Genomic DNA, 24,928 nt, shown 5'->3' on the forward strand with positions numbered 1-24,928 from the left:
GAAGTTGGAATTTTTTAATGTGTTGAGAAGTGTGGAAGGAGTAGGGGAAAAATGCCTCTTAATTTTGGGATTTTGCTGTAGAAAAAAATTATGAACAAAATGGGAATTTTGGGAATGTTTCAAAGGTGTCCTGAGCTGAGCAGTTTAAGGTTGGAATGGTTTGACTCAAGATTCCATTTCCACAATTTCAATGGAATTTTTTTTCATGGAAAATGTGAGAAAAGTGGGACATTAGGGAATGTGGGGAAAAAAAGCTGAATATCTTGAAGTAAAAATGTTTTAATGTGAAAAATTGGTGTAGTGATGATATAAATTTCACCATTCAGCTCTTGTTTTGGATTAGCTTTAGTGGTAAACAGGTTACTAATGTTCATTTTTAATAACAATACTATTGAAACGCACGGTGTTACTGCTTATATGTTAATTTTACTTCAGCATGACCTTTGAATCTTTGAGTCTTTGTTCCATGTTCCACGATGTTAATAAGTGCCAAAAGCCATCTACTGAACCTTTTTGACCTGTCAATGGACACCTGGTATTATGTTTAGCTATGTATTACACACATACTGTAAGAACAAACAATATTCACTTCGCATTCAGCTGTGACCCTGTTTGGTTGGATACAAAGCTTTTATTCGGTTGTTTGAATGGCGAGAGGTGGATAAGCGGGTCAATTGTACCTTCTTCGGCGGCACGGTACCCAACTGCTTAGCACATCTACCTCACAGTTCTGAGGACCGGGGTTCAAATCCGGCCCCGCCTGTGTGGAGTTTGCATGTTCTCCCCGTGCCTGCATGGGTTTTCTCCGGGCACTCTGGTTTGCCCATAAATATGCATGGTAGGTTGATTGAAGACTCTAAATTGCCCTTAGGTGTGAATGTGTGCGCGAATGGTTGTTTGTTTATATGTGCACTGCGATTGGTTGGCGACCAGTTCAGGGTGTACCCTGCCTCTCGCCTGAAGATAGCTGGGATAGGCTCCAGCACGCCCGCGACCCTTGTGAGGATATAGCGGTACAGACAATGGATGGATGGATGGAAGTTGGATGTACCTTCTGCCATCTAGTGGAAGAGCATTTAATTGTTCTGCCTGTCACCATACATCACTAGCATAGATAGATGGAGAAAGATACATCATTTATACTAAATAAATTATCATTTTCTGACCAATTAAGTAAAATTGGATAGTTTCGCTAACGCTGGTTTGGAATCACTGGTCGACATATTGCATTTCTTATTATTTACAGGTAGGAAAAACAATGGAAGCAAAGATGTAATTCGTTGAGCTGTATGTGACATTTGCAGAGAGACTTAATATGTCCGGTCACAGAAAATTTTTTTTTAAGTAAGGCTTATTTAGTTTTCCTCTGAGAGTTTCCTCCACATTTTTTCCCCTGCTTTGAACTTAATTTTGCCGCCTGAAATGGAGGAGATCCTCCTGGGATGATGTGGACCAACCGTGACGATAATGCAAAAACTCCTGACTGCTTGACTTTTTCCCCTTTGAAATAACTTGAAATGAAAATGTCAGTATTGGAACGAGACTCAAGAAAGTGGATGGATTGATCTGGCTGGGTCACAGGTCGGCGTGCCCTCAGGCTCAGATGTTGCTGGTATTAATACACCAGAAAGGTGAATAAGTTGGAATACTATATACATGCTCTGATTTTTGGGTGAACCTATCCTCCAGTATTTTCCCCCAAAACTCAGGCCAAGTAATAGTATTGCTTTGGCACTGTCAGGTGACATCTTGGTGCTGTGGTGTGTTGAGGAGCTTCATTTACACCAAATACAGTGGTGCCTTGAGATACGAATTTAATTTGTTCCATGACCATGTAGAAAAACCTCATACAGTATATCCAAACATATTTCGCCATTAAAATGAATGGAAATGCCATTCATCCGTTTCGTCCCAGTCCCCCAAAACGCACCACCAACTGGCTTCATTTGCGTGGCTGCACCTTGAAATGTGCTGTGTGTGCGTCTCTCTCTCTCTCTCTCTCTCTCTCTCTCTCTCTCTCTTTCTTTCTCGCTCTCTCTCTCTCTATTTCTCTCTCTCTCTCTTTTCTCTCTCTCTCTCTCTCTCTCTCTCTCTCTCTCTGTGTCCCTGTCTGTCATGTCTTCTGGAGAGCAAATGAGGACGTGTGTGTGTCTCCGCGTGAGTGTGTTCGTGTGCTTGCTGGCTCTTAAGCTCATCACACGCTCCAGCCAGCCAGGCAGCCAGCTATTGATTATGTAGCACTTGCTTGGTTGTGGCTCTGCACTGGTCTGCACTTGTCATCAGCACACACGGCAGGGAGGCAGGGATGACAACCCCAAGTCATGAACAGTTAATGCATATGTAAAATATTGTTATTTTAAGAATACAATCACGTTTATATCTTAATTTGTGTTGTTTATAATTAATTTAATTACAATTAAACAGCTACTTATTTTTACAACAAAAAAATGTTCAATACAGATTTAAAATCATTTAGTGTACCGTAATTTTTCGTGTATAATACGCACCCATGTATAATACGCACCCACAAAGTTGACCTCAAAATTCTGGAAAACATTTTTACAATGCTTTTCTGCATTTTTTTTTTTGCTTCTACCCATATGATCAAAACATGAAGTATATGTATTCTGTTAGTTTTTTTTCAAAGAATTATTCTTAAATTAAACACTTTATTTGAACATGTAATCCTTTTTTTAATTTACTTCCTTTTGCTTTTAAATTACACAGCCCTAATTTTATTTAGTAAATTAGAAAAGACGCAGTTGTGCTCATATGTTTGATTACCCTGTCAGAATTCGTAAGATGGGTACGATTCTTTAAAGAAAACATGAAGGACCAGGCGAAACACATTTAAGTTTATTTTAATGGGATTAAAATTAAACGGTCAAGCATTTCAGAAAAGCATTATCATTAAACAAAACATAACCATAAAGAAATTAATGATGGTTGTTGTTCAGTCATCAGTCATATTTATTAAAAAAAAGCAAATTCCCAATGGTACAATTTCGAGATGAACGTTTCAGTAGGCTCAGTCAATTAAATAAGTGGCTCATACAAGTGTGTGCTGCGCGATCCGTGAGCTTCATTGACAATTTCTGCATTTTTTGGAGTGCAAACATCTTTACAAGGCAGACTCTTTCTGTCTCAATAAACAAGGGGTTAAGTTATTGGCTGCCAAATTTTTTACTGTGTATGTCATTCAGCTGCACGAAAGGAAAACATTGGATTTGTTGATGTGGCTGAAGGACGAAAAGCGCAGAAAGAGTCTCCAGTGGCACCTAAACAATCGGAGGAATAAGAGATGAGGCGCAGATGGAGTCACCAGCGTCACCCAAACAATTGGAGGAACGAATGAGGAATGAGATGAGGCAACACTTGGAATCTCCCACGCACCTCCCCTCCCCATTAGAGCAAAGCCCAACGCAATGCTAATGCTCATCTAGCCTAAATGTTCTACTAGATATGACGGACAGGATGAAGACTATTGTCAATGTTGGAATCCAACGCACACCACGCCAAGGTCTTCCTCCCATGCCCCTTCGTCTGAAACCAACGTCCACTAAGATGCGAAGGGCCCCTCCTCCCCTCATGAATAATCTTATTCCCAAATCTGACTGATATGTGAGTGGTCGTGGCTGCAAAACAGATACAAACAACATTCTTCCCCAGAATAAGTCAGACACCTATGGAGATTAGGCTTTACATGATCAGGATTTTTGGGGCCGATCACCGATCAGCGAGTTTAAAAAAATGATAACCGATCACCGATCCGATCACATGATGGAGGAATGTGTCTATTTAAATGACCTGTTCATTTACTGTATATACTTGTGTACTTAATTGCTCAAAAAAATATATTCACAATAAATAATGTATCTTTGTTCCTCTATTTATGCCAGTGAGGCATAGTGACAGACAGAACAAATGAATGGTCTTCTATTAGATGGTAGGAAGTACATACAGTAATTAATGTATCCACTTTTTGTGACATTTTTGTTTGTTGGTGTGCCGTGAGATTTTTCAATTGTAAAATATGTTCCTTGGCTCCATAAAGGTTGTAAATCACTGCTCTAGTCAGGTCATGTATTCTAATCAGTCAGGTCAAACCAACATTACAACATGACAGAAATAATGGGTGCTAACTTACTATAATTAAATTAGTTTATTTTTAATTAAATTACTTCAGCCACACCGAAACTTTAGAGCATGATTTTAATCCAATTCATCGATTAATCGAAAAAGATTTTTTTATCGATTATTGAAATAATCATTATTTGCAACTCTAATGCTGACGTTACTATGTGGCAAATTTGAAATGTGACTGGTTGAAGAAAATGTCCCATTGTTAAGATACTGTCGTTGAAATTACCTGGGCAACTTAGATGAACATGACAGCACTTAGACTAGAGGTTGAAATCTAATTGGACAAAAAAATCAGACCTCCACATGTACTGGAAGCAGTGCAGCCAAGAGAAACGCCACCAAATGAAGAGAATAGACTGCTGGGAATAAATTAATACAAGATCGTGTAATAAATATAGAATCTAGGTTTTAATTGGATTTCAGTGCTTCTGATAGACTCCCATTTAACCTTCAATTTGGTTAATTGGCCTCCTTTTTTATCCCCTAGGCGCTGGCAGCCAACGCGGGCACCGGGTTTGCCGTGGCAGAGCCGCAGGTGGCCATGTTCTGCGGCAAGCTCAACATGCACGTCAACATCCAGACGGGCCGCTGGGAGCCCGACCCGTCGGGAACCAAGAGCTGCGTAGGCACCAAGGAGGGTGTGTGGCATTACTGCCAGGAGGTGAGTCACATTGCAAAAGCTAAAAACTAACCAAGTGGAAATATCGCAAGTCAAGGCAAAATATGGAGGAGCATATGTAAAAAAAAATTTTAAAAAAATCTGTTTTTAAATCTACAAAATTCTATTTAAACCTCCCATATTTAGGCTTTTTACACCTCCATAAAGAAACTCTCTAACATTGACTTAGTATAAAAGTGTAAATTACATTTAAAAAAAAAAAAAAAAACAACACCTTGGTTTTGTAATACCAGTGTCCAGAAAAGGTTTTGTATCCGCTTTGTCCATATTTGGCTTTCCATTTGGCTTTCCTCTGATTGGATGCCTCCATGCTGATTGGTTGCCTCCATGCCGAAGACCCACTTGTGAGAGCACACGTGTTTGTTTTGTTGACAGCGCTGGCTCGGGAGCTGAGAGGTAGGCGGAGATCTTCGCTAGTGACGTAGATAAGCTTGATAAATTCGAATTACCTGATTTCAGGCCTCTCGGCAGAAAAACGTCTGGTGCTCCGCAATGCGTGGGCGACTTTAATTCATATTTCACGTTTACTGAATTACCATAGAGACAATATTAAATCCCAAATACTAGAAAAAGTTGGTATGGTAAAATATGGCACCTTTAATCATCTGCTTTGCCGCTGGAAATGATCCAGTTTTATATTTACTGCATTTAATTATCTATGTTCCGCTATCTATGCCAGCATCATGTCGTGACAGGCAAAACAATTAAATGCTCTTCCACTAGATAGCAGAAGGTACAATTAACCTTTTTATCCAACTGTTGCCATTCATACAACAGTATTATTATTATCATCATCACCATTTATCATGATTTCATTATATGTACTTTTTGTGTCATGTTCTTATATGCTACACTTTGCGAGCTAAACTTCATCTTAGATTGTAACATGATACGAATAAAGACAGATCAAAAGTTTTATACTGAAAAAAAATTTCTTAATTTATGTGAAAAGTCATAATTTTACAAGAATTAACTCTTGTTTTTAGAAAAAAATAATGTCTTGCAGTGTTTCCCCGAGGTTGAGAATTTACTGGCGGTGGTGCAGGGTAGCGCCGTGGTATTTGATAAGCGCATTCAAAATGTTCTCGTCAAACAAAGGTTTATGAACTACGCTTATTTATTGCACATAAACAACAATATCATTTCCAGTTAGCTATTTACAAAATTTACAATTTCTGTCTGAGCAGTTGTTTTCTTTGCTTTGAAAAAAACATCTATTGGGTCTTTCTGTATACAAAGGATCCGAGGGTTCAATGTTGTTGTTTTTTTTGGAGGGGGGCAATTCTGGTTTCATCTTCATGGGTGGCTGTTAATATACTTCGGCGGGCCGCCCAAGTAAAACCAATGAAGGGGAAACCATGTGTTTTTGAGAAAAAAAGTAAACTGATGAGGGCAGGTTTTTTTTTTTTTTGATAAAAATAATTTTGTTTTACAAAGAAAAAGTTATAAGTATATTTTTCCAAATACTCTCTTTTGTATGATAAAAAGTCAGACTATTACAAGAATAGTAATATTATTTTCGGTCAGATTTTTTTTTCATGAGAAAATAATATTATAAGACTAAAGTCTGATTATTTAAAAAAATTAAAATTATTGTTTTCCTTTTAGATTAAATGTCTTATTATGAGAAGAATATATATATATATTTCACAGTTTAACAAGAAAAATTCACATTTTAAACAAAAAAGTCAGAATATTTATTAGAATATTTTCATGAGAAAACATTTTTGGGGAAAAGTGTCATTTTAAAATAAATAATTTTTAAAATAAATACAGTACCTTATACAGTACCTTACAGTACCTTATTGAAATATGATTAGAACAAAGTCATTATTTTACATTTCTGTCTTTATTTTAAATATTTTAAAATATTTAAAATATTTTAAAGTAGTTATATTTTCTTTTTGAAAAATGTCAAAATAATGTCATTTATTGCACTTAGCAGACACTTTTTAAATTCTAATTCAGATACTTTTCTAATAAGAATATGACTATCGAAAAGATTATTATTAAGATTATGACTAATAATATTATGATGAATATTATGATGATGATAATACTTTGTCATCATGACTTTTCCTCCAATATCAATGAATTTTATCACGAAAGTTATTACTTTATTCTTGCAGATTAATACTTTTAAAAAAATAAAATGAATAATTTTTATCTTGAAAATATACAACTTTTTACTTTTAAATGTGGTACTTTTTTTCTCCTGTCCCTGTATCCGAAGAGCAGGACACTGGAATTAAAAGATCCCCCTTGATACTCCACTGACAGTATCCCCCACCTCTCTCTCTGCTCATTGAATACCGCTCTGTTTTTTTGTAGATGTACCCTGAGCTCCAGATCACCAACGTGGTGGAGGCCAACCAGCCTCTGCGCATTGATAACTGGTGCAAGAAAGAGAAGAAGGTGTGCAACGGGCACGCCCACATCGTGGTGCCTTACAAATGCCTCGGTAAGTGCTCGCTCATATACTGTAAGGTGTCCTTGTGACACTTGCTTTTGACACATGTTTTTCTGGGTCACAGATATACAATTGGACTCGATCCAACCAACAAAGGTGCCTCCCGTGAATGTGGCGATATTCCATAAAAGGCATTGCATTGACATTTGGTGGCCATGTTGAATGTGGCACATTTCCAGGCCATGCATTGACAATTTTAAAAACATAAATGAATTGACGTGGCATTGACGTGGAGATCTATCTATTGTCGCATAGAGCTCTGCGCAATTTTAAATTATAATGAAATGTAAACTTCTCAAACATTTTCAAGACTTTTACATTTATTTACAATACCTTTCTTTGTATTGTACTGGGTGTTTTAGGCCACAAATTTTTTTTTTTGCACTGTACAGTAATATGGGTGCATATGGTCATTAAAAAAAAAGTGATTCCATGTAATGGACAATCTGCTGTGGACGACTCCCCGCTAGGGTTGGGCATTGTTTGAATTTGAGTGATTCTGGTCCAGATTCCGGTTCCTTATTTCAATTCCGGTTCCAAACAATTCTCGATTCAGATTCTTTTAGGGGGCTGGGTCCAAAAGGTTTGCATGGTTTAAATAAAATATGTCCAAATTATGAACATCGATTTTCTTAGCAGCCCGCAGCATAGACTAAAATGAACATTTGACTCTGGGTTCTTTATAACCAGTATCAATATCAAACCTATGAACTATAAGCCAATGTGTGTGGAACTAACCCAATTGACTTAATGGCTGGCAACCAGTTCAGGGTGTACCCCTCCTCCTGCCCGATGATAGCTGGGATGGGCTCCAGCACTCCCATAACCCTTGTGAGGATAAGCGGCTCAGAAAATGGATGGATGGATGGATGGATGGAACCAAATGCTATAAAACGTTGATTCCTTTCCTTACCCACCGATGAGGCACAGTTGTATGTGATACTGTGAGACAACGTTTATGAATTTTGGCACAATTCATTGTGATGTAAAGCAGCTACGGTGAAGTTTTAGCTCAATGTTAAGCTTTTTTTTCTGTCATCGGCTCTTACGTTGGTTTAAAGACTAAAATAAACGCTAAAAACCATCAGTGCAAAAGTGCAAGCAACCGTTTACCTTGTTAGCTATCGCAATGTTGGCATAGACATATTTTAATGTTTCACTCACCCAATTGACTGAGAGTTAACTTCACTGAAGCTCTGCACGGTGTAGGCTGAGGCTCGGAGCGTGTCAGACGCTACACATCGTGAAAGCCTCCTTTGCACAATACAATCTTATTCCAAGTGTTGCACTGAGGCGACTGGTCATTAATTTTAACAAAGTTAAGGCACACTTTTATTCGCCGCCATTGGGGACAAGCACGTCTTCGTGCGCGTTCTTCTTCGTTGTTTTTTGCCACTTCTTCTTCGGCATCGAAACTGGGATCCACAATTTTTAAATTTGAATGATTCTGGGAGAACCGGAACGTTAGTCCCAGTTCCAATCGGTTCTCGATTCTCGATGCCCAACCCTATCACCCGCGCCTATTAGTCCATTAGATCGAGGTGCTGTACTTTTTTCAAGGTAAAACGTTGTACAAATTACGAGAATAAAGATTTAAAAATTGAAGAAAAAAGTTGAAATACTACTACAGGGATCTTGTTTGATATGCTTCCCGCATTTGAGACGCACAAAAAGGAGCAGGGACGCATATAAAGTAAGATCAATCTGCATCTTAGGACGCAGAGTTATGGCTTAGTACTCTGGCGTGTATACCCTGAACTGGTTGGCAGCCAATCGCAGGGCACATATAAACAAACAACCATTCCCACTCACATTCACACCTACGGGAAATTTAGAGTGTTCAATTAACCTACCATGTTTTTTAATTCTTCAAATAGTTGAATACACAGATGCCGAACTACAAATATGCGGGGACCCACTGTACACAGATAAGAGATGAAGACGAACGTAGAGCCTGGTCGATATATACAAGTACAAATACGGATATAGAAGTATATATCAGACTGGTAATGGTTTAGTATCGGTGTCAAAGTATCGGATTACATTTCAGACGTAAAGTATCAGCACGAGTATCGGCAAGTTGGCAAATACTTGGCAAATAAAGATGATTCTGATTCTGATTCTGAAGTCCCTAGTTGTTACGAGAATAAAGCATTTTTTCAGAATAAAAATATAATTTACAACAATAAAATCGTGTTTTTAGAGTCATCTTGAAACCTTTAAAAGCCTTGGTAAGTGCTTGTCTCAAGTGTCCTTGCTGTGCTTTATTTCATTATTTTTCCCCCCCCATCTCTGGCACAATATTAAACTTGGACTGAGAGAGATGACCGTTAGCCAGGAGCTGCAGACTGCTTCCGTCTGTCACGGTGGATACCTCCAGGACTGCTGCTATTATTTGATATTGCTTCGAAGGCTTGTTAAGCAATAAAACACAATCAGATTTTTTTTTCCCCCTCCGGCTCAGACAGAGACCATAAATTCAAGATGACACACAGGGTCACCAAGAGCATGTCTGCTGCATTATACTCCCTCTCGGCCCTGCTCCATTATTCTATTGTAGTGGTGTGAAACCTACGGCCCGGGGGCCATACAGTATGTAGCCCGCAAAACATTTGATCCAGCCCGCCAATGAATGTGAAATACAAAGCAAAGCTCAGAGCCATTGTAATTAAAAAAGGCAAAAAAATTATTCACCTGGCAGGCAGGTGGTTAGTGGGTGACCATATCTGGTGTGACCTATGAAATAATCTTATTTTTTTTCAAGATAAAAATTTGGGGGAAAAAAAGGTTTTTGGAGAAAAAAATCATAACATTAGAAGAATAAAGTTTTTTTTTCACAAAAAGTCATAATACAATAAGAAAACTTTATTTTGGGGGGGGGGCTGTAAAAGAAAACAGCCATATTTTTAACAAAACAAATATAATATAGTTTACAAAATAGTTTTTTTTAAAAAAAACATTAGCAATGAAGTATTAATATTAACATCACATTTGTAGAGCATAAATTGTAATATTACAAAATATTTTTTAGAGAAAAAATTTGTAATATCAGAATAGACATATTTTTCTGATAAAATGACTACATTTAACAACAGAAAAGTCACTTTTTATGGAGTAAATGTTCTTAATTGTTTATTTTTATCGAGTAATATTTTCACGAGATAAACAGTATAAATTTGAGGGAAATGTTTGTAAATATTACGTTTTATATATATATATATAGTGTGTGTGTGTGTGTGTGTTTTATCATATTATGAGAATTAAGTTTTAGTTTTGCAAGATAAAAATAATTGTTCAAAGAAAATAGTCATATTGACAGAATAAACTTACCAACCCTCTTTTAACTCTTTTAAAGAGTCTTTTTTTTTTAACCCCAGCATCATGGAAAGTGGCTTCAAGATGGAAATTCTGTGTTAGTTCCACTTATAAACAGTCCCGGAAAATACTCAAAATGCAGGTAGTGTGAAAGGGAAAAAAGATGGCTTCATGGAAAGAATTTAGTAATTGATTAGATGTCCCCATTCGATTGTTCATATAGTGTACCTGCTTACATTTTGATTGCTATATTAACAATTAGTTTCACTTCCTCCACATTATATGTTTTACAGCCTTATTCAAAAATTTTATGAATTCATTTGAGAAAAAGGCTGTTTTCCAAGTAAAAATCTGATATATGAGCTCTCTATGGTGTCAGTGTTACAGTCTTATTCCAAAATTAATTAATTTCGTTTTCGAATAAGGCTGTAACATAACAAAATGTGGAAAGGTAATGCACTGTACAATGTCACATAACTGTCCTCGTTCCTTTGTGCAATTTGGAATTTGTAACGAGACAACATGCCACCCTGGCAACCGTCAAGAATCTGAAACAAAAAAAATTATGATGTGTCAAAAAAGAAGAAAACAAAACATCAAATCATCTCCGTCTGTGCTGCACCAGCTTTCCACCACTCTTCCTCAGCCCAGAAGCCTTTTTTGCTGATTGAGTCGTGCCGCAGGCCGGCTTTCTGCGATTGAAAAAATCCATTAGCGTTTGCGCCAGACTGTGAAATGGGCAACAATTCAAGAGCCTTCTTGGCAGGGGGCGAGTGAGAGTTTTTTGGGGGGGGATTGTTCGCATGGTAAAAATCACGACTGGAGAGAGACTGAGACCAGAATACGGATGAAGGCAATTTTGGGCCGAATGTTTACACTTGACAGATAAATATCCAAACCAGAGAGGAGTTACAGTACTAAAGCAGTAGTTCTCAAGCTGGGTTCCTCAAAGTTTTAACATCAGGGTCCACAAAATGCACAGTGGTGTCTTGAAAGGCAGTTGAGTTTTTCAAGATACATGCCGTCGTTTGGTAGATTTTTAATTTGACTTTCGAGCAAAAAAAAAAAAAAAAAAAAAAATGCTATTTGAGTCCTATATGGTGGCAGTGAATTCAATTCAACTTACTTCACAACAAACTGAAGTTTGGCCAATAGGGAACAACGCTTCAAAAGACTATTAAAGCTGTTTCTTGCCACTCAAAGTTGGAGTTTATTGTCAAACTAAATATAAAACAAAGAAAATTACATGTTGTGTGTTTGAAACAACCACAGAGCTTTGCCCTAATAAAGTTTTAGCTTAATGCTAACAAACAACATAAAGCACCATGGACAGGCTAACAAATGGCATCAGTGTTGCAGTGTTATAACCCTTTCAGCAACAGATATTTGAACACAATCAGTGGAGAAACATATGTAGTCAGACAATGTGACAATACTCACAGGCATATATTTTTTTATCCTCTGAGAAGAGAGACACATTTTACTGCAGCTTACTGAGGAGCTGTGACCATCTCTGTGTGTATTATACTGCTCCCAGGTGTCCAAGGCGCATACATCTGAAAGCGGAGGACAATGTCCATTGAATTGTTGTAAAAGAAAAGTCTGGGGAAAATGTTACTTAAATTTGATGTATTTATGCAATTACTGTATTTTGAATGAAATCCAATATTATAGTGCCATTATTCTTATAACGAAACATTACAAAAGCTTTTTGAGACCTCGGGGGTGGGGGGTCTGGAAAGGATTAATTGCATTTACACTCATTTCAATGGGGTAAAATGATTTGAGATACGAGTGTTTTAAGTTATTTTTGTGGTCATAGAACAAAATAAACTCATATTTCAAGGCACCGCTGTAATTAGTAGGCTTTACACGATCAGGATTTTCGGGGCCGATCACCGATCAGTGAGTTTAAAAAACCAAAAACAATAATCGATCACCGAGCCAATCACAAGATGGAGGAAAAGGTTCCATTAAGGTTGAAAGTCACTGCTCTAGTCAGATCGTGTATTCTAATCAGTCAGGTCAAACCCAAATTACATGACAGAAATAATGGGTGCTAACTTACTGTAATTAAATTAATTTATTTTTAATTAAATTCCTTCACCCACAACGAAACTTTAGAGCATGATTCGACAGAACGGCGGCATGTTTACATCCAACCGTTCGTGCTACCGCTAGCTTGCTAGGCTACATAACATTTTATTGCCTGCTTGTGAGCCTTATCGTATTAAAAGTACGTAAACATACCTCAAGCAAGCCTTAAACAAACGTCCTCTCCTGTCCTGAGCACCGGTGACCACCAACACACATTTTTCCCCATTTTGTCCTCATATAGTTGGCGCAATCCACTCTTGTTGTCGTCGCTGCGGTAACAAGTGTATCCGGTCGTATTTGAGTTGACAGGATAAAGCCCAATGATCGTAAAAAACGGGATATGGTGCTACCGGAATACAAGATTTTATTGTAGTAGTCTGACAGTGCAATCATGAAATAACTAATTTGTCTTGTAGTCTGATCCGGCATTACGTGTTGCCTGTCTCCAACTTGTTGTCTGTTCCACGACGGCGACATGTTTATTTATTTTAAATAACTTCTTTGGCATTCAGATATTTACAGTACTCCGTCAAAAGACACGCGACAAGGTTAAAAATAAATTAGCTTATGGATTCAAATATACTGTGCACACGGCGAAGAGTTCAAATTTTGTTTCATCAGACCAGAGAATTTTCTTTCTCAGGGTCTGAGAATGCTTTAGGTGCCTTTTGGCAAACTCCAGGCGGCTCCCATGTGCCTTTTACTAAGGAGTGGCTTCCATCTGGCCACTTTACCATACAGCCCTGATTAGTGGAGTGCTGCAGAGATGGTTGTCCTTCTGGAAGGTTCTCCTCTCTCCACACAGAACCGCTGGAGCTCTGACAGAGTGACCATCGGGTTCTTGGCCACCTCCCTGATTAAGGCCCTTCTCCCCCGATTGCTCAGTTTAGATGGTTGCTGGTTTGCTCATTGGAACCTTCAAAGCAGCAGACATTTTTCTGTACCATTCCCCAGATTTGGGCCTCGAGACAATCCTGTCTCGGAGGTCTACAGACAATTCCAGACAATATAGACAGGTGTGTGCCTTTCCAAATTATGTCCAATCAACTGAATTTACAACAGGTGGACTCCAATTAAGCTCTAGGAACCTCTCAAGGATGATCAGTGGAAACATGATGCACCTGACCTCAATTTTGAGCTCCGTGGCAAAGGCTGTGAATACTTATGTACATGTGATTTCTTAGTTTTTTTATTTTTAATAACTTTGCTAAAATTTCCCAAAAATTCTTATCAGACTGTCAGTATGGGGTGTTGTATGTAGAATTCTGAGGGGGAAATTAATTTATTCCATTTTGGAATGATGCTGTAACATAACAAAATGTGAAATAAGTGAATGCACTGTATACCTGCGCAATTACGTTCCATTAGTCACAAAATGAAATAATAAAATAGGTCCACTCCATAACAATGCAAAAATAAATCATCTTATATACTTCTCTCTCTTCAAATGTAATGTCTACATTTCAAATAAGCACATATCAGAGGCTGCTCAGGCAAATAAAGCATTTTACAATATCACTAAGCGGAGGAAAGGAAACTATGTTAGGAGTCCCGTGATTATTTTATTTATTGGTACTTGGCTCTTTCTAAACCTGTGTTGCCTTTCAGAGTGTTCCTGCTTTTCTGACTTGACTTGAAGCAAATAAATCAGTTAGTAGACAGTACTTTTTAATGTTAGTGAGAATAGAAGGAATTTCTAATGCTATAAGTTAAAAAAAATATGATAATAAATGAAGTTAAATTAGTGAACAGACAATTTCTCAATGGTATTGCTGTAACAATAATAGCGTTTCGGAGGTACAGTATCCAAATATGAGGATAGAAGTACACAGGAATATATGATGTGAAGATGTATTTTTCAGAAAAAGCTGTGTGGAAACGCACAGAAACTACTAAAGCCTATTGAGAAGGACTCGGCAAGCAGAGACATTTTTCGGTATCCCTACTTTCACCTCTTCACCTGTACCGTCAATCTTCCTGCAATACCGTGAACTTTCCCACAATACCACAAATACCACAATAATTAGCATACCGCGAGGCTAATACCGTGATACAACCAAACCGTGACATAATCCAAACATTTGAGTGACCGAACAGGGCAAGCTCAAGTTTGCGAGCTGAATTGGTTGACGTCCATTGAATTAAAGTTTGAAATCACAGAAAAACATGATCAAGGTGTGTATGTAGTACAAAGTAGTATGAGTGTTGTACTTCTACGTTACTGTATATTTTGAAGCAGAAGGAGTCGATAAAGGCTATAAGGCTATAAGTTGTGGACATTTTTCCATTAAAAGATGGAGAAGCTGCTGAAAGTTATTAGAGCGAACCAAAAAAAAAAGAACAGTGAGGAAGATTAAGTTCAGTCAAAGGGAAGTTTAAAAAAAATTATACATTTATACTATTATTTTAAAAAAAAAAAAAAAAAAAAAAAAAAAAAACACGTTTTGGAATAGTGGGCTGGAACGGATTAATAGCATTTCTATTGATTTTATTAGGGAAAGTTGAGAGTTGTTCAGATACTGTACAAGTGATTTACCGTAAGTCACGAGCATAGTCACACTTGTTGCTTTTTTGAAAAAAATGTTTTTTTTTTTAAAAATAGTCGCTAGAAGGGGTCTGAAAAATTTGCTCGATATAGCGACCTAATGGCTAAATTGGAAAGACTGACTGTTTATTTGGAAACTAGCCCGTCTCCGTTCACAGCCATGTTGTTAGTGGAAGCAGCGCTCGTCACCTAGCGATGATTGATACATATTGAATTTATTTCAGTTGAATTCGGTTCAGTTTCGAAACTATTCTACTGCTAAATGACTTAAGAAATACATAAGAAACAATTCTCTGTATGATATGGCACGGTTCTTTACCACTGTAAACAACAAGTACAATAATAAACATATTGTTCAACCAATTACATGAGAAAATGAAGTTTTGAAGTTGACTTTATTAGCTAATAGGATCCAATTGGGTGGCCTCGAGCCAACAAATTAAGTCAAACTTCATGTTTGCCTGTCGACTGTGATTTACAGTTCAAGAGCCTCAATGGCGCAGCGTTTGTCGTCACAGACGCTAATCTGCCATGTCTGTGTGACTCAGCCCGGGATTATTTTATTCAGAGACTCGCTCCTTTCAACGCTGCAGAGAGCAGTTATGTCATCATCATGTCAGGCAATTATTTAATTGCCTCAAACTGCATATTTTACACTGAAGGATCCCATTCATTTCTGTCTCTGCTGCATTCTTTTGTACACAGGCATAGAAAAGACACCTCCCCGTGAAGCTTAGTTTTGCACAAATGTGGGTTCAACTCCAAGTTGCTACCCGTTTGACAGACAACTAGTCGGACAAAACTGCAAAGTTTTGTTTGATTTTGGAGGAATATTTTTTACGGAAAATGTGGGTTGAACTACCAAGTTGCCACCCGTTTGGCAGCAAACTGGTCGGGCCTAAATTATTAGTTAACGTCATGCATGATGATGCTTTAAATTGTCAGGTTTTGTTATACTTTGGAGGCATATTTTCTCAGGACATGTTTCAACTGTAAATTGCGATCCATTCAGCAGCCAACTCGTCGGGCCTCGTTTAGATTTTCCGACGTCAGCCATGACAATGCTTTAAACTCCAGCGTTTAGTTTCACTTTGGATGTACATTTTTCCAGAAAATGTTGGTTTAGAAGCAATCTAGTTGGGCCTGAATTATGGGGGGTATGGGTTTGCGCGTCCTGGGAGGAGATGAGTCGCAACTGCACAGTGCGCTGGTATTTGCAGCTCTCCCTTCCTCCTCTTCCTCCTCCTGCTTCCATCCTACCCTTTCATTTTCCAAAACACTGCCTTCCACACTGGACGAACCACCAAACGAGTGCTCCCTCCAGTCCCTTGTTACCAAACCTCCAGAGCCCCTTTTTGGAGTCCTCACTCCTTTCAACAGAAGCCCTTCTATTCCACCTCCTCCACTATGTGTGGATTTCCAACTGTTGTCCATTTTTCCTTCATAATGGCCTTGATTTACATGCTTACTCATGGGCCTAAATGTTAGGTACACTCACAATCCACAATCTTAGACCAGAGCTTCAGCAAAAGCTCGGCCTTTAAACAGATAAAGCTGTGACTTACTTACAGTTGATCAACCTAGATCAAAAGGGGGAAATCATGCTCAAAATGAGACTGACAACTGGTGTGTTTACCCTGCTTTAGTCCCAGCAACCTTTCCATTATTAATCCTGCCTAAATTCCCTATTAAAAGTCACCCTGAATGTTTTCGAAGGGGAGGAAATATAACTTTTAACACACGCCCACAGTACATGATAATCAGTAAGTATAATGTTTTAGAGCTTGAAATTGTCCCCAATTATTAGTGTGTGTGTACACCGCTTAACTCGAACTAATTACGTGCCTTGATTTACGAGTGGCTCGATATAAAATACGAGCGATAGCATGGTTTTTTTGTTGTTTTTTTTTGCTTTGACTTCCAAGCAGAAATTTGAGATAAGAGTGCTAGATTGTCTCGACTCACTTTACAACAAGCCGTTTGGCACATCGTGAAACATTCTTTAAAAAATAGGTTTCAAGCTGTTTGTTGCTACTCCCAGTTTAAATTTCCTTTCAAACTAAACATAAAACTAAGATAATTACATGTTGTGTATTTAAATTAACCACACCACTTTGAATGACCTATATGGTCTTCATGGTCTATATTTCACCAACAAGTTCTCTTTATGTATTTTTGCTCAAGAAAATGAAACCGGCAGTCAATATCAGTTTGGAAACTAGCCCGTCTCTCGGCAGTTTTCAATATCAATCATTTTTGGAGCAATTGTTAAATAACAAATTGCATTTGGAACACCCCTTTTTTTCCATCTGTGGGTCTGTGAAGCCTTTTGAGACTCCTTTGTGCTTAAGGGTTATGGGCAGCGTGGCGCTGAGGGTAAGAGTATGCCCTCCAACCGGAGGGTCGCCGCTTCGTATCCCCGCTCGAGCGCATGTCGTCGTCGTGTCCCCGGCAAGACATTTAACCCACATTGGGTACGAATGAATGTGGTCGGATGTTTGGTTGTCGGAGGGGCCCTAGGTACAGAATGGCAGCAGCGCTTCTGTCAGACTGCCTTAGGGCAGCTGTGGATACACAGGTAGCGTACCACCACCAGGGTGTGACTGAGGAGTGAATGAATAATGCATGAAATTGTAAAGCGTCTTTGAGTTAAACGGTGCCACAACACATACAAAAATATAACAATAATACAGACATATTTTTTATCCTCTGCAAAAACTACGAATATTACTGCAGCTTACTGCGTGGCTTAGTTTTTAAACTCTTGTTCGTTTTTGTCGGTGACTGTATTATACTGCACCATTGTGGCCAAGGCGTGCACACCAGAAGGAGCACAAGGGCTGGAACCGATTAAAGCCATTCTTTTCAATTAGGAAAAATGATTTGAGATACAAATGTTTTGAGTTTCGAGCATGGTTAAGGAACAAATTAAACTTGTAAGTCAAGGCACCACTATATGAGTTCATAAGATGCCTTTGAGGTCTCCCATTACTTCTTTTGAGCAGAAGCTTCTATTAAAAAATTTGGTTCCTCAGCCGTGGTATCATTCAGTGGAGGAGGGCAGGCAGATGTTCACATGTCAAAACGTGCCCTGATAGCCTCATATCATTACCTTTATTTTCCACTCTCAACGTGTGATTCATCATTCGCAATTCCCCGTAGTTGATACATGGGCCAAGCAGGAGTCAGAAGCGAGGGTTGATGCTCCGCTGCGCCGTTAACGAGATATTTTCTTTGTGATGTTGCAGTGGGCGAGTTTGTGAGTGACGTGCTGCTCGTTCCAGAGAAGTGCAAGTTCTTCCACAAGGAGCGCATGGACGTGTGCGCAAGCCACCAGCAGTGGCACAGGGTGGCCAAGGAGGTAAGGCAGGACACACCGTTGCAGGAAGTCACATGACTTGAGTTGAGTCAGACTTAAGTCACCAGTTATTGGACCTGGAACTTGCTTGGTTAAAACTTAAAAAAGACTCGACTTGACTTGTACTTGGTTATCATGAGACTCGACTTGATTTGAACTGAAACTACGACTAGTCTTTTTTGATCATCTGCATTTTCAACATAGTGTGTCGTTTGTTTTGCTTAGGGCTACAATGAGTTTATAATTGGGGTTGTACATACAGTACTAGTTGACTTTACTACTCCACAATGACATTTAGAGCGTAACGTCGACGAGTCGCCAATCACGTGGTTTCTGCTTGAGGGGGAGGCAGTCACCTTAAGTAATTTAAATTGTCTTCTATTTCTGAATGGTTTTGGTAAGTGAGGGAGCACCATTAATGGGGAAAAACGCAAAGATTTGTTTGGGCGCATACTCTGGTGCAACCCTGCGATTGGCTGGCGACCAGTTCAGGGTGTACCCTGCCTCTCGCCCAGAGTCAGCTGGGATAGGCTCCAGTATGCCTACTGAGAATAAGCAGTGTAGAAAATGGATGGATGGATGTGGTGCAACCGTGTTGTTATACTAATGTGCTTTTATTTTGAAGGCCTGACTTTTCTGGTTACAGGATGTGTATGTCGATGATGCCCGAGTTGTCAAATTGTCCGGGAGGGTCGTTGTTGCCTATTGTTGTGGATAAAACCTTGCATTGTGGAGTAAGCCTTGCGGTCTGTGAGCCCAGTGCCAGGACAGGTTTCCCCGTTTGGCCAGGTTGTGCAAACGTTACTGTAAAAATTGTGTTGCTTTTTTAGTGATGCGTGAAAGGTGGAAAAGGAGGAACAGAGAGATTAGAATGAATTTCTTCTTTTTTTCTTCTCCTGCCTAGCCATCAAGCGTAAAAAGTAAGTAGTACAATGCAAGCAAATGATACTAGCCTTTTGAAGTGGAAATGTTAGTAGGCGTATTTGCCATTAAATTAACGGCTTTAAGAACTGGCAAACTGGTATTTTCTGACTTTATTGATTTGAAGCAAATCTTTAGTCTCTTTAGAATTTCTTAAAGTCACCAGTAGCAAAATTTTAGAATGCATGAACTGGAGCCGCCACTTCATTTTTGTCACAACCGCACCTAATTGTCTCGTCTTTCAAGATCAGCAAAACTAAATATGCAATGCACAAATATTAAATACACGAACTCGACTATGGAAAATTAGAGTGCATATTACAATTGTCTGAAAACATTCTATTGAAAAGAGAAACAGGCGCTTACCAATTACAAGCCTGAATTGTGCAATTTGAGGTGAGGCTGCTCGCTGCCAGGCTTTCCTGTGTATTTGAACAGGAAATCTGCCTATTCAGAAATGTTTACTATTAAATCATGGACATTATTTGATTTTAAAAAAATAATAAATTGATGAATGTTTTCATCAGTCTTTTCACCATCTCTCACACCTCCTCTTCTTCCTCAGGCGTGCTCCAAGAGCTCAACAGTGCTCCACAGCGACGGCATGCTGCTCCCGTGCGGCACTGACAAGTTCCACGGCACAGAGTTCGTCTGCTGCCCGCCCTTCCGCGCTGAGGAGTTGGCCGACTCAACCAGGGAGCAAGAGGAGGTGGAGGAAGACGTGGAGGATGAGGAGATCAAAGAGACCGACCTGGATAAAGACGAGGACGCACTAGAGGACAGGTGAGTGGAGGGAATATGTAAACAGGTGACACTGTCCCGCAATGGCTGTTCTTACTCATTCAATGGTTTCCTTTTGTTTGTTTGAATGTTTATTTTTAGACATGAAAGCAAAACAATCAATGGACAACGAAACAGTTGAACATTTTTGCGGTAACATATTCTTAACTTGTACTGTACATAATTTGTACTGTTGTCTTATCGCAGTGAGACTCTGGCTGAGGAGCAACCCACGCAGAAGGAGGAGACACTGGATGAGGAGAACGAGGAGGAGGATGACGACGAGGAGGATTACCACTACGTCTATGAGGACGAGGAGGCAGATAAAGAGGACGATGACAAGCGAGACAGCAGCAGAATGTCCGACAGCCGGGAGGAAGAGGACAAGACTTTACATGAAGTTAAAGGTTTTGGTTTTTTTTCTTCCAATGGCAGTTATTTGTCATGTGACATGTGTGCAGTCGCTTGTTGCTAGGCAGAGTTCCCAAGCCCAGTTGGAATTAATATTGTATACGTTTTGTCCACAATATAGACAAAATGCCACAAATTAGTATGTTGTGGAAACAATTTAAAGTAGCACTAAACAGGCCCACAAAATGTCATGTAAATTCAACACACCGTAGAGAGGAGTAATGTTAACAAGCCTGCCAAATTTCAATGAATACAAAGAAACAAAAAAAAACAATCGCCAAGTAAAGTCAGGTTTCAAAACTTGGATAATAAGGGCCACCTTTCAGCTCTCATACGCTGTGGGCGTGTCGAATGGATGCACCAAAAGGACTCAAACATGGTGAGGGGGTGATAGCTTATACGATGTAAAAAAGGAGGCTCAACTTCAAAATTGAATGGTTATTGTGGACTATAATCACAAAAATAATCACACGTCAACTTACCCTCATTGTTGGTGACATATTGTCACAGCCGAACACGGCACCTGACAACAGCGGGACGGTAGGAGGAAGCCCAGGTAGCTAGACAGTCGGCACTGCCCCATTCACTAGTATAAAGTTACCCACAAAGGCACGTTGTCTCTGGTGAAGGTTTACAAAACTAGTCGTCGCAAAATGTGCACTGCAGAGTTGTGTGGTGGTGTTGATGTTCAGCTCACCATTTGCGTGTCTTCAAAATGTCAATCCATCATTTTTTTGTTTCCTCATTTTTTGGGGGCTTAAATAGTTGTTCTGTAAATTGAGGCATCCAGCAAAGATGCATTTTCGGGGTGAGGCCATCGTTAGCTTGCTAAATGCACACTGGAGTGGTACATGGGCCTTGTTATGGAAGCTAAGCACAGCTAACTCACAAGTAAGCAGCATAGTCAAACAAAATGGCGTCACTTTGTCCTTATATAGTGGGGAAGGGAACTTGCGGTAGAAAGTATACACCCACATCACGGGGCCGTGTTTTAGCCCCGCCCACAAAATCAGGAAAATCCAAATGGTGAAAAAGATGCTGAAGCTGTCTCAACAATTCAGCACTATATTGCTATGTCTTTGCATATGTTTTCAGCACTGATTTTTGCTTAGTGCCACTTTAATATCTTGTGGTCACAAATTAGTAAATTAATAATTTGGGTCCACAATATGGTATTTTGTGGTATTTTTATGCGCACGTTATTTCATTGCCAAAAAAAATATTTTTAAATTAGCATTTTGAACACACGCTACATCCATTTTGTGGACACAATTTAGTATTTTGTTGTCACGTATGAGCATTTTGTGACATTAAACCCGATCAGCCGATCAGCATAAAATGATAATTCTTGACCGATACCGATCAGGCCGATAAGATCGTTGTAAAGTCTAATTTCCACGAATGACTTCTTCCCATTGGTCGCCCCCCCCTCGCAGCCGTGTGCACCCTGGAGGCGGAGACTGGCCCCTGCAGGGCTTCCATGCCCCGCTGGCACTTTGACATGAGTCAGAGGAAGTGCGTGCTCTTCATCTACGGAGGATGCGCTGGAAATCGAAACAACTTTGACTCGGAGGAATACTGCATGGCCGTGTGCAAGCGACTCGGTGAGTGAAAGCTTGTCAGCTCCGGTTAGGTTTAACATGTCCAGCGCACTCCTACTAGATTCATCGTTTGCGCCCCCGCTATTTTGAAGTTTTTTTATATGATTGTTTTTTTATGGGTTTTTGCAATCTACTTGTATATGTAAATCCCCTCACTCACGCAGGAGCTTCTTTCAGCCACTGCTCAGGTCCAAACACTTACACCGAGAGGCACTGCCACTTAAGGGCATTTACTGTATCTAACTAATGTGAACCGCAAATAAGCAGGGGTTCTCTGCATATTCGTCTGACTGTTGTTTCGGTTTGGCAGCCACACCCCCCACTCCTCAGCCCGCCGACGACGTGGACATTTACTTCGAGACACCGGCGGACGACAAGGAGCACAGTCGCTTCCAGAGGGCCAAGGAGCAGCTGGAGATCAGGCACCGTAATCGCATGGAAAGGGTGAGCCTGAGAATACTGAAACCTCTAAATACTCCTCATTAACTTCAAGAGACTATGCCATTTTTTCCCTATACTTTTCAGTTGTTTAGGCTGAATGCTAGTATTTGTATACTGAAAAATATACAATTTTTTGCAATCTAATAAAAGTCAAAGCAATAATGGCCAAAACATGTTTTTTAAAGGTAGTAGGAAAAAAATTCAAAAATACATAGAAATATTTCAAAAGACAAAGTTTTAGAAAATATTTTGATGAAAATATTAGGGGAAAAAAACAATAGTCGGCAAAATATTAGTAATCAATACAGAAGTATACAAAATAGAAAGTATTATAAAACAATTTATATTATGACAAAAATATTAGCAAATATTTTTGAAAAAATGTTAGCTGAATATACAAAAAGAGGAGAAAATAATAATGTTCCAAAAATACAAAAACAGAAGAAAACTACGGCAAATGTTAGGACAATGCAAAAATAGTCAAAAATGATTACAAACATTTGTTTACAAAACAAAGAAGAAATTATTTTTAAAATACAAATACATTAAGACAAAAATATGTGAAAATAATACAATATTAAATTAATAGTAGAAGATAATACATGAAAAAATAAACTTAAAAGAAATTTTAAAAAAATGCAAATTCATGAGGAAATATGAAATATATATATATATATATATATATATATATATATATATATATATATATATATATACACACACACACACACACACACACACACACACACACATGCATACATACATATACGCACACGCACACACTTGCCTTGCTTCTGCTTCCTCCTTCGCCGTTCGTGGTGCGTCCACTGTGGGCGCGATGCAGGAGTGGGGGTCGGAGTTGTTGTAGGACAGACCAGACTGCAGTTCCGTAACTCCTCAATGAGAGTAGACTTCTAACTCCGTAAAAGTACTTCTGCCTGTGTCGAGCAGCAACCTACGACTCTATCTGTATCAGAGCGGACTTGCTGCTTGAGAGTTAACTTTGCGAAAAACCCGTATTTTAAGTAGGACTCCTGATATATAGTGTTGTTTCGTTCGCGAACATTTCGTTCAAAAAAACAAATATTTTCAGTAAACGTAATGAGCTGAATTAGTTTATGAAATGATTTCGTTCTTTGAGCTCCACCGCCGTTAGCCAGTCCACTCGGACGGGAAACAGAAGCGTTCGAGCCGGCTGGGACTGGAAACGGAAGCGTTCTGTGGAGTCTCGACGTGTCAATTGAGAAGCGCAGCTGTTTTGGCGTAGAAGATCCGGTAAATTTTCAAAATAAAACACATTGACGCGCGAATTGCAATACAAAAGAAATTATATAAATTGGTCATTCTGTCTCTGCAGCCCGGTAACTAATGCCTCACGGCGGAACGGTGGTTGGGTTGGGTTGGGGACCACTGACCTAAGTGACCAGCTAGGGCTCATACTGTATTTTTTTTTCACATTTAAACACGAGAGTTTCATGCTGTAGAATGATTGAAAATCCTCACATTTGTCTCCCGACTAATTTTTTTGCTCTCTCCTCATGGCTGCAGGTGAGGAAAGAGTGGGAGGAGGCAGACCGCCAGGCCAAGAACCTGCCCAAGGCTGAGAGGCAAACTTTGGTGCAGGTCAGTTAGCGCCTCCCTGTGGTAGGCTTTAGAGGTGCATCGATTAATTGACAACTAATCGATTATCAAATTAATCGATAGCCATTTTGTTTAATCAATTAACCGTTTAGAGACCTTGTTTAACTTAAAATTGTCCAAATCATCAGAATTTCAGCCTCTAACTAACTAACTACAAATAATTATATTATAATAATAAAAACCAGCTTGATTATATTTCTGTTTCATTAAAAGAAGGCAGGCGGCACGGTGTACGACTGGTTCGAGCGTCAGCCTCACAGTTCTGACGACCCGGGTTCAATCCCCAGCCCCGCCTGTGTGGAGTTTGCATGTTCTCCCCGTGCCTGCGTGGGTTTTCTCCAGGCACTCCGGTTTCCTCCCACATCCCAAAAACATGCATTAATTGGAGACTCTAAAATTGCCCATAGGTGTGACTGTGAGTGCGAATGGTTGTTTGTTTGTATGTGCCCTGCGATTGGCTGGCAACCAGTTCAGGGTGTACCCCGCCTCCTACCCGTTGACAGCTGGGATAGGCTCCAGCACGGCC

The 24,928-nt window shown here is 39.3% G+C and overlaps 1 protein-coding gene across 6 annotated transcripts in view; it reads left to right on the forward strand.

The window, feature by feature from the left end:
* aplp2 (amyloid beta (A4) precursor-like protein 2) overlaps positions 1-24,928 on the forward strand; it is an 89,570-nt gene that overhangs the window by 39,942 nt on the left and 24,700 nt on the right. For all 6 annotated transcript variants that reach the window (XM_061680795.1, XM_061680796.1, XM_061680799.1 and 3 more), the window contains exons 2-9: positions 4,631-4,804; positions 7,154-7,283; positions 18,498-18,610; positions 20,094-20,311; positions 20,516-20,715; positions 22,156-22,323; positions 22,631-22,764; positions 24,310-24,384. In XM_061680795.1, coding sequence (XP_061536779.1) covers positions 4,631-4,804; positions 7,154-7,283; positions 18,498-18,610; positions 20,094-20,311; positions 20,516-20,715; positions 22,156-22,323; positions 22,631-22,764; positions 24,310-24,384 — 1,212 coding nt within the window. The remainder of the gene's footprint in view (positions 1-4,630; positions 4,805-7,153; positions 7,284-18,497; positions 18,611-20,093; positions 20,312-20,515; positions 20,716-22,155; positions 22,324-22,630; positions 22,765-24,309; positions 24,385-24,928) is intronic.

The sequence above is a fragment of the Phycodurus eques genome, chromosome 7 (genome assembly GCF_024500275.1).
Source record: "Phycodurus eques isolate BA_2022a chromosome 7, UOR_Pequ_1.1, whole genome shotgun sequence".
Taxonomy (NCBI): Eukaryota; Metazoa; Chordata; class Actinopteri; order Syngnathiformes; family Syngnathidae; genus Phycodurus; species Phycodurus eques.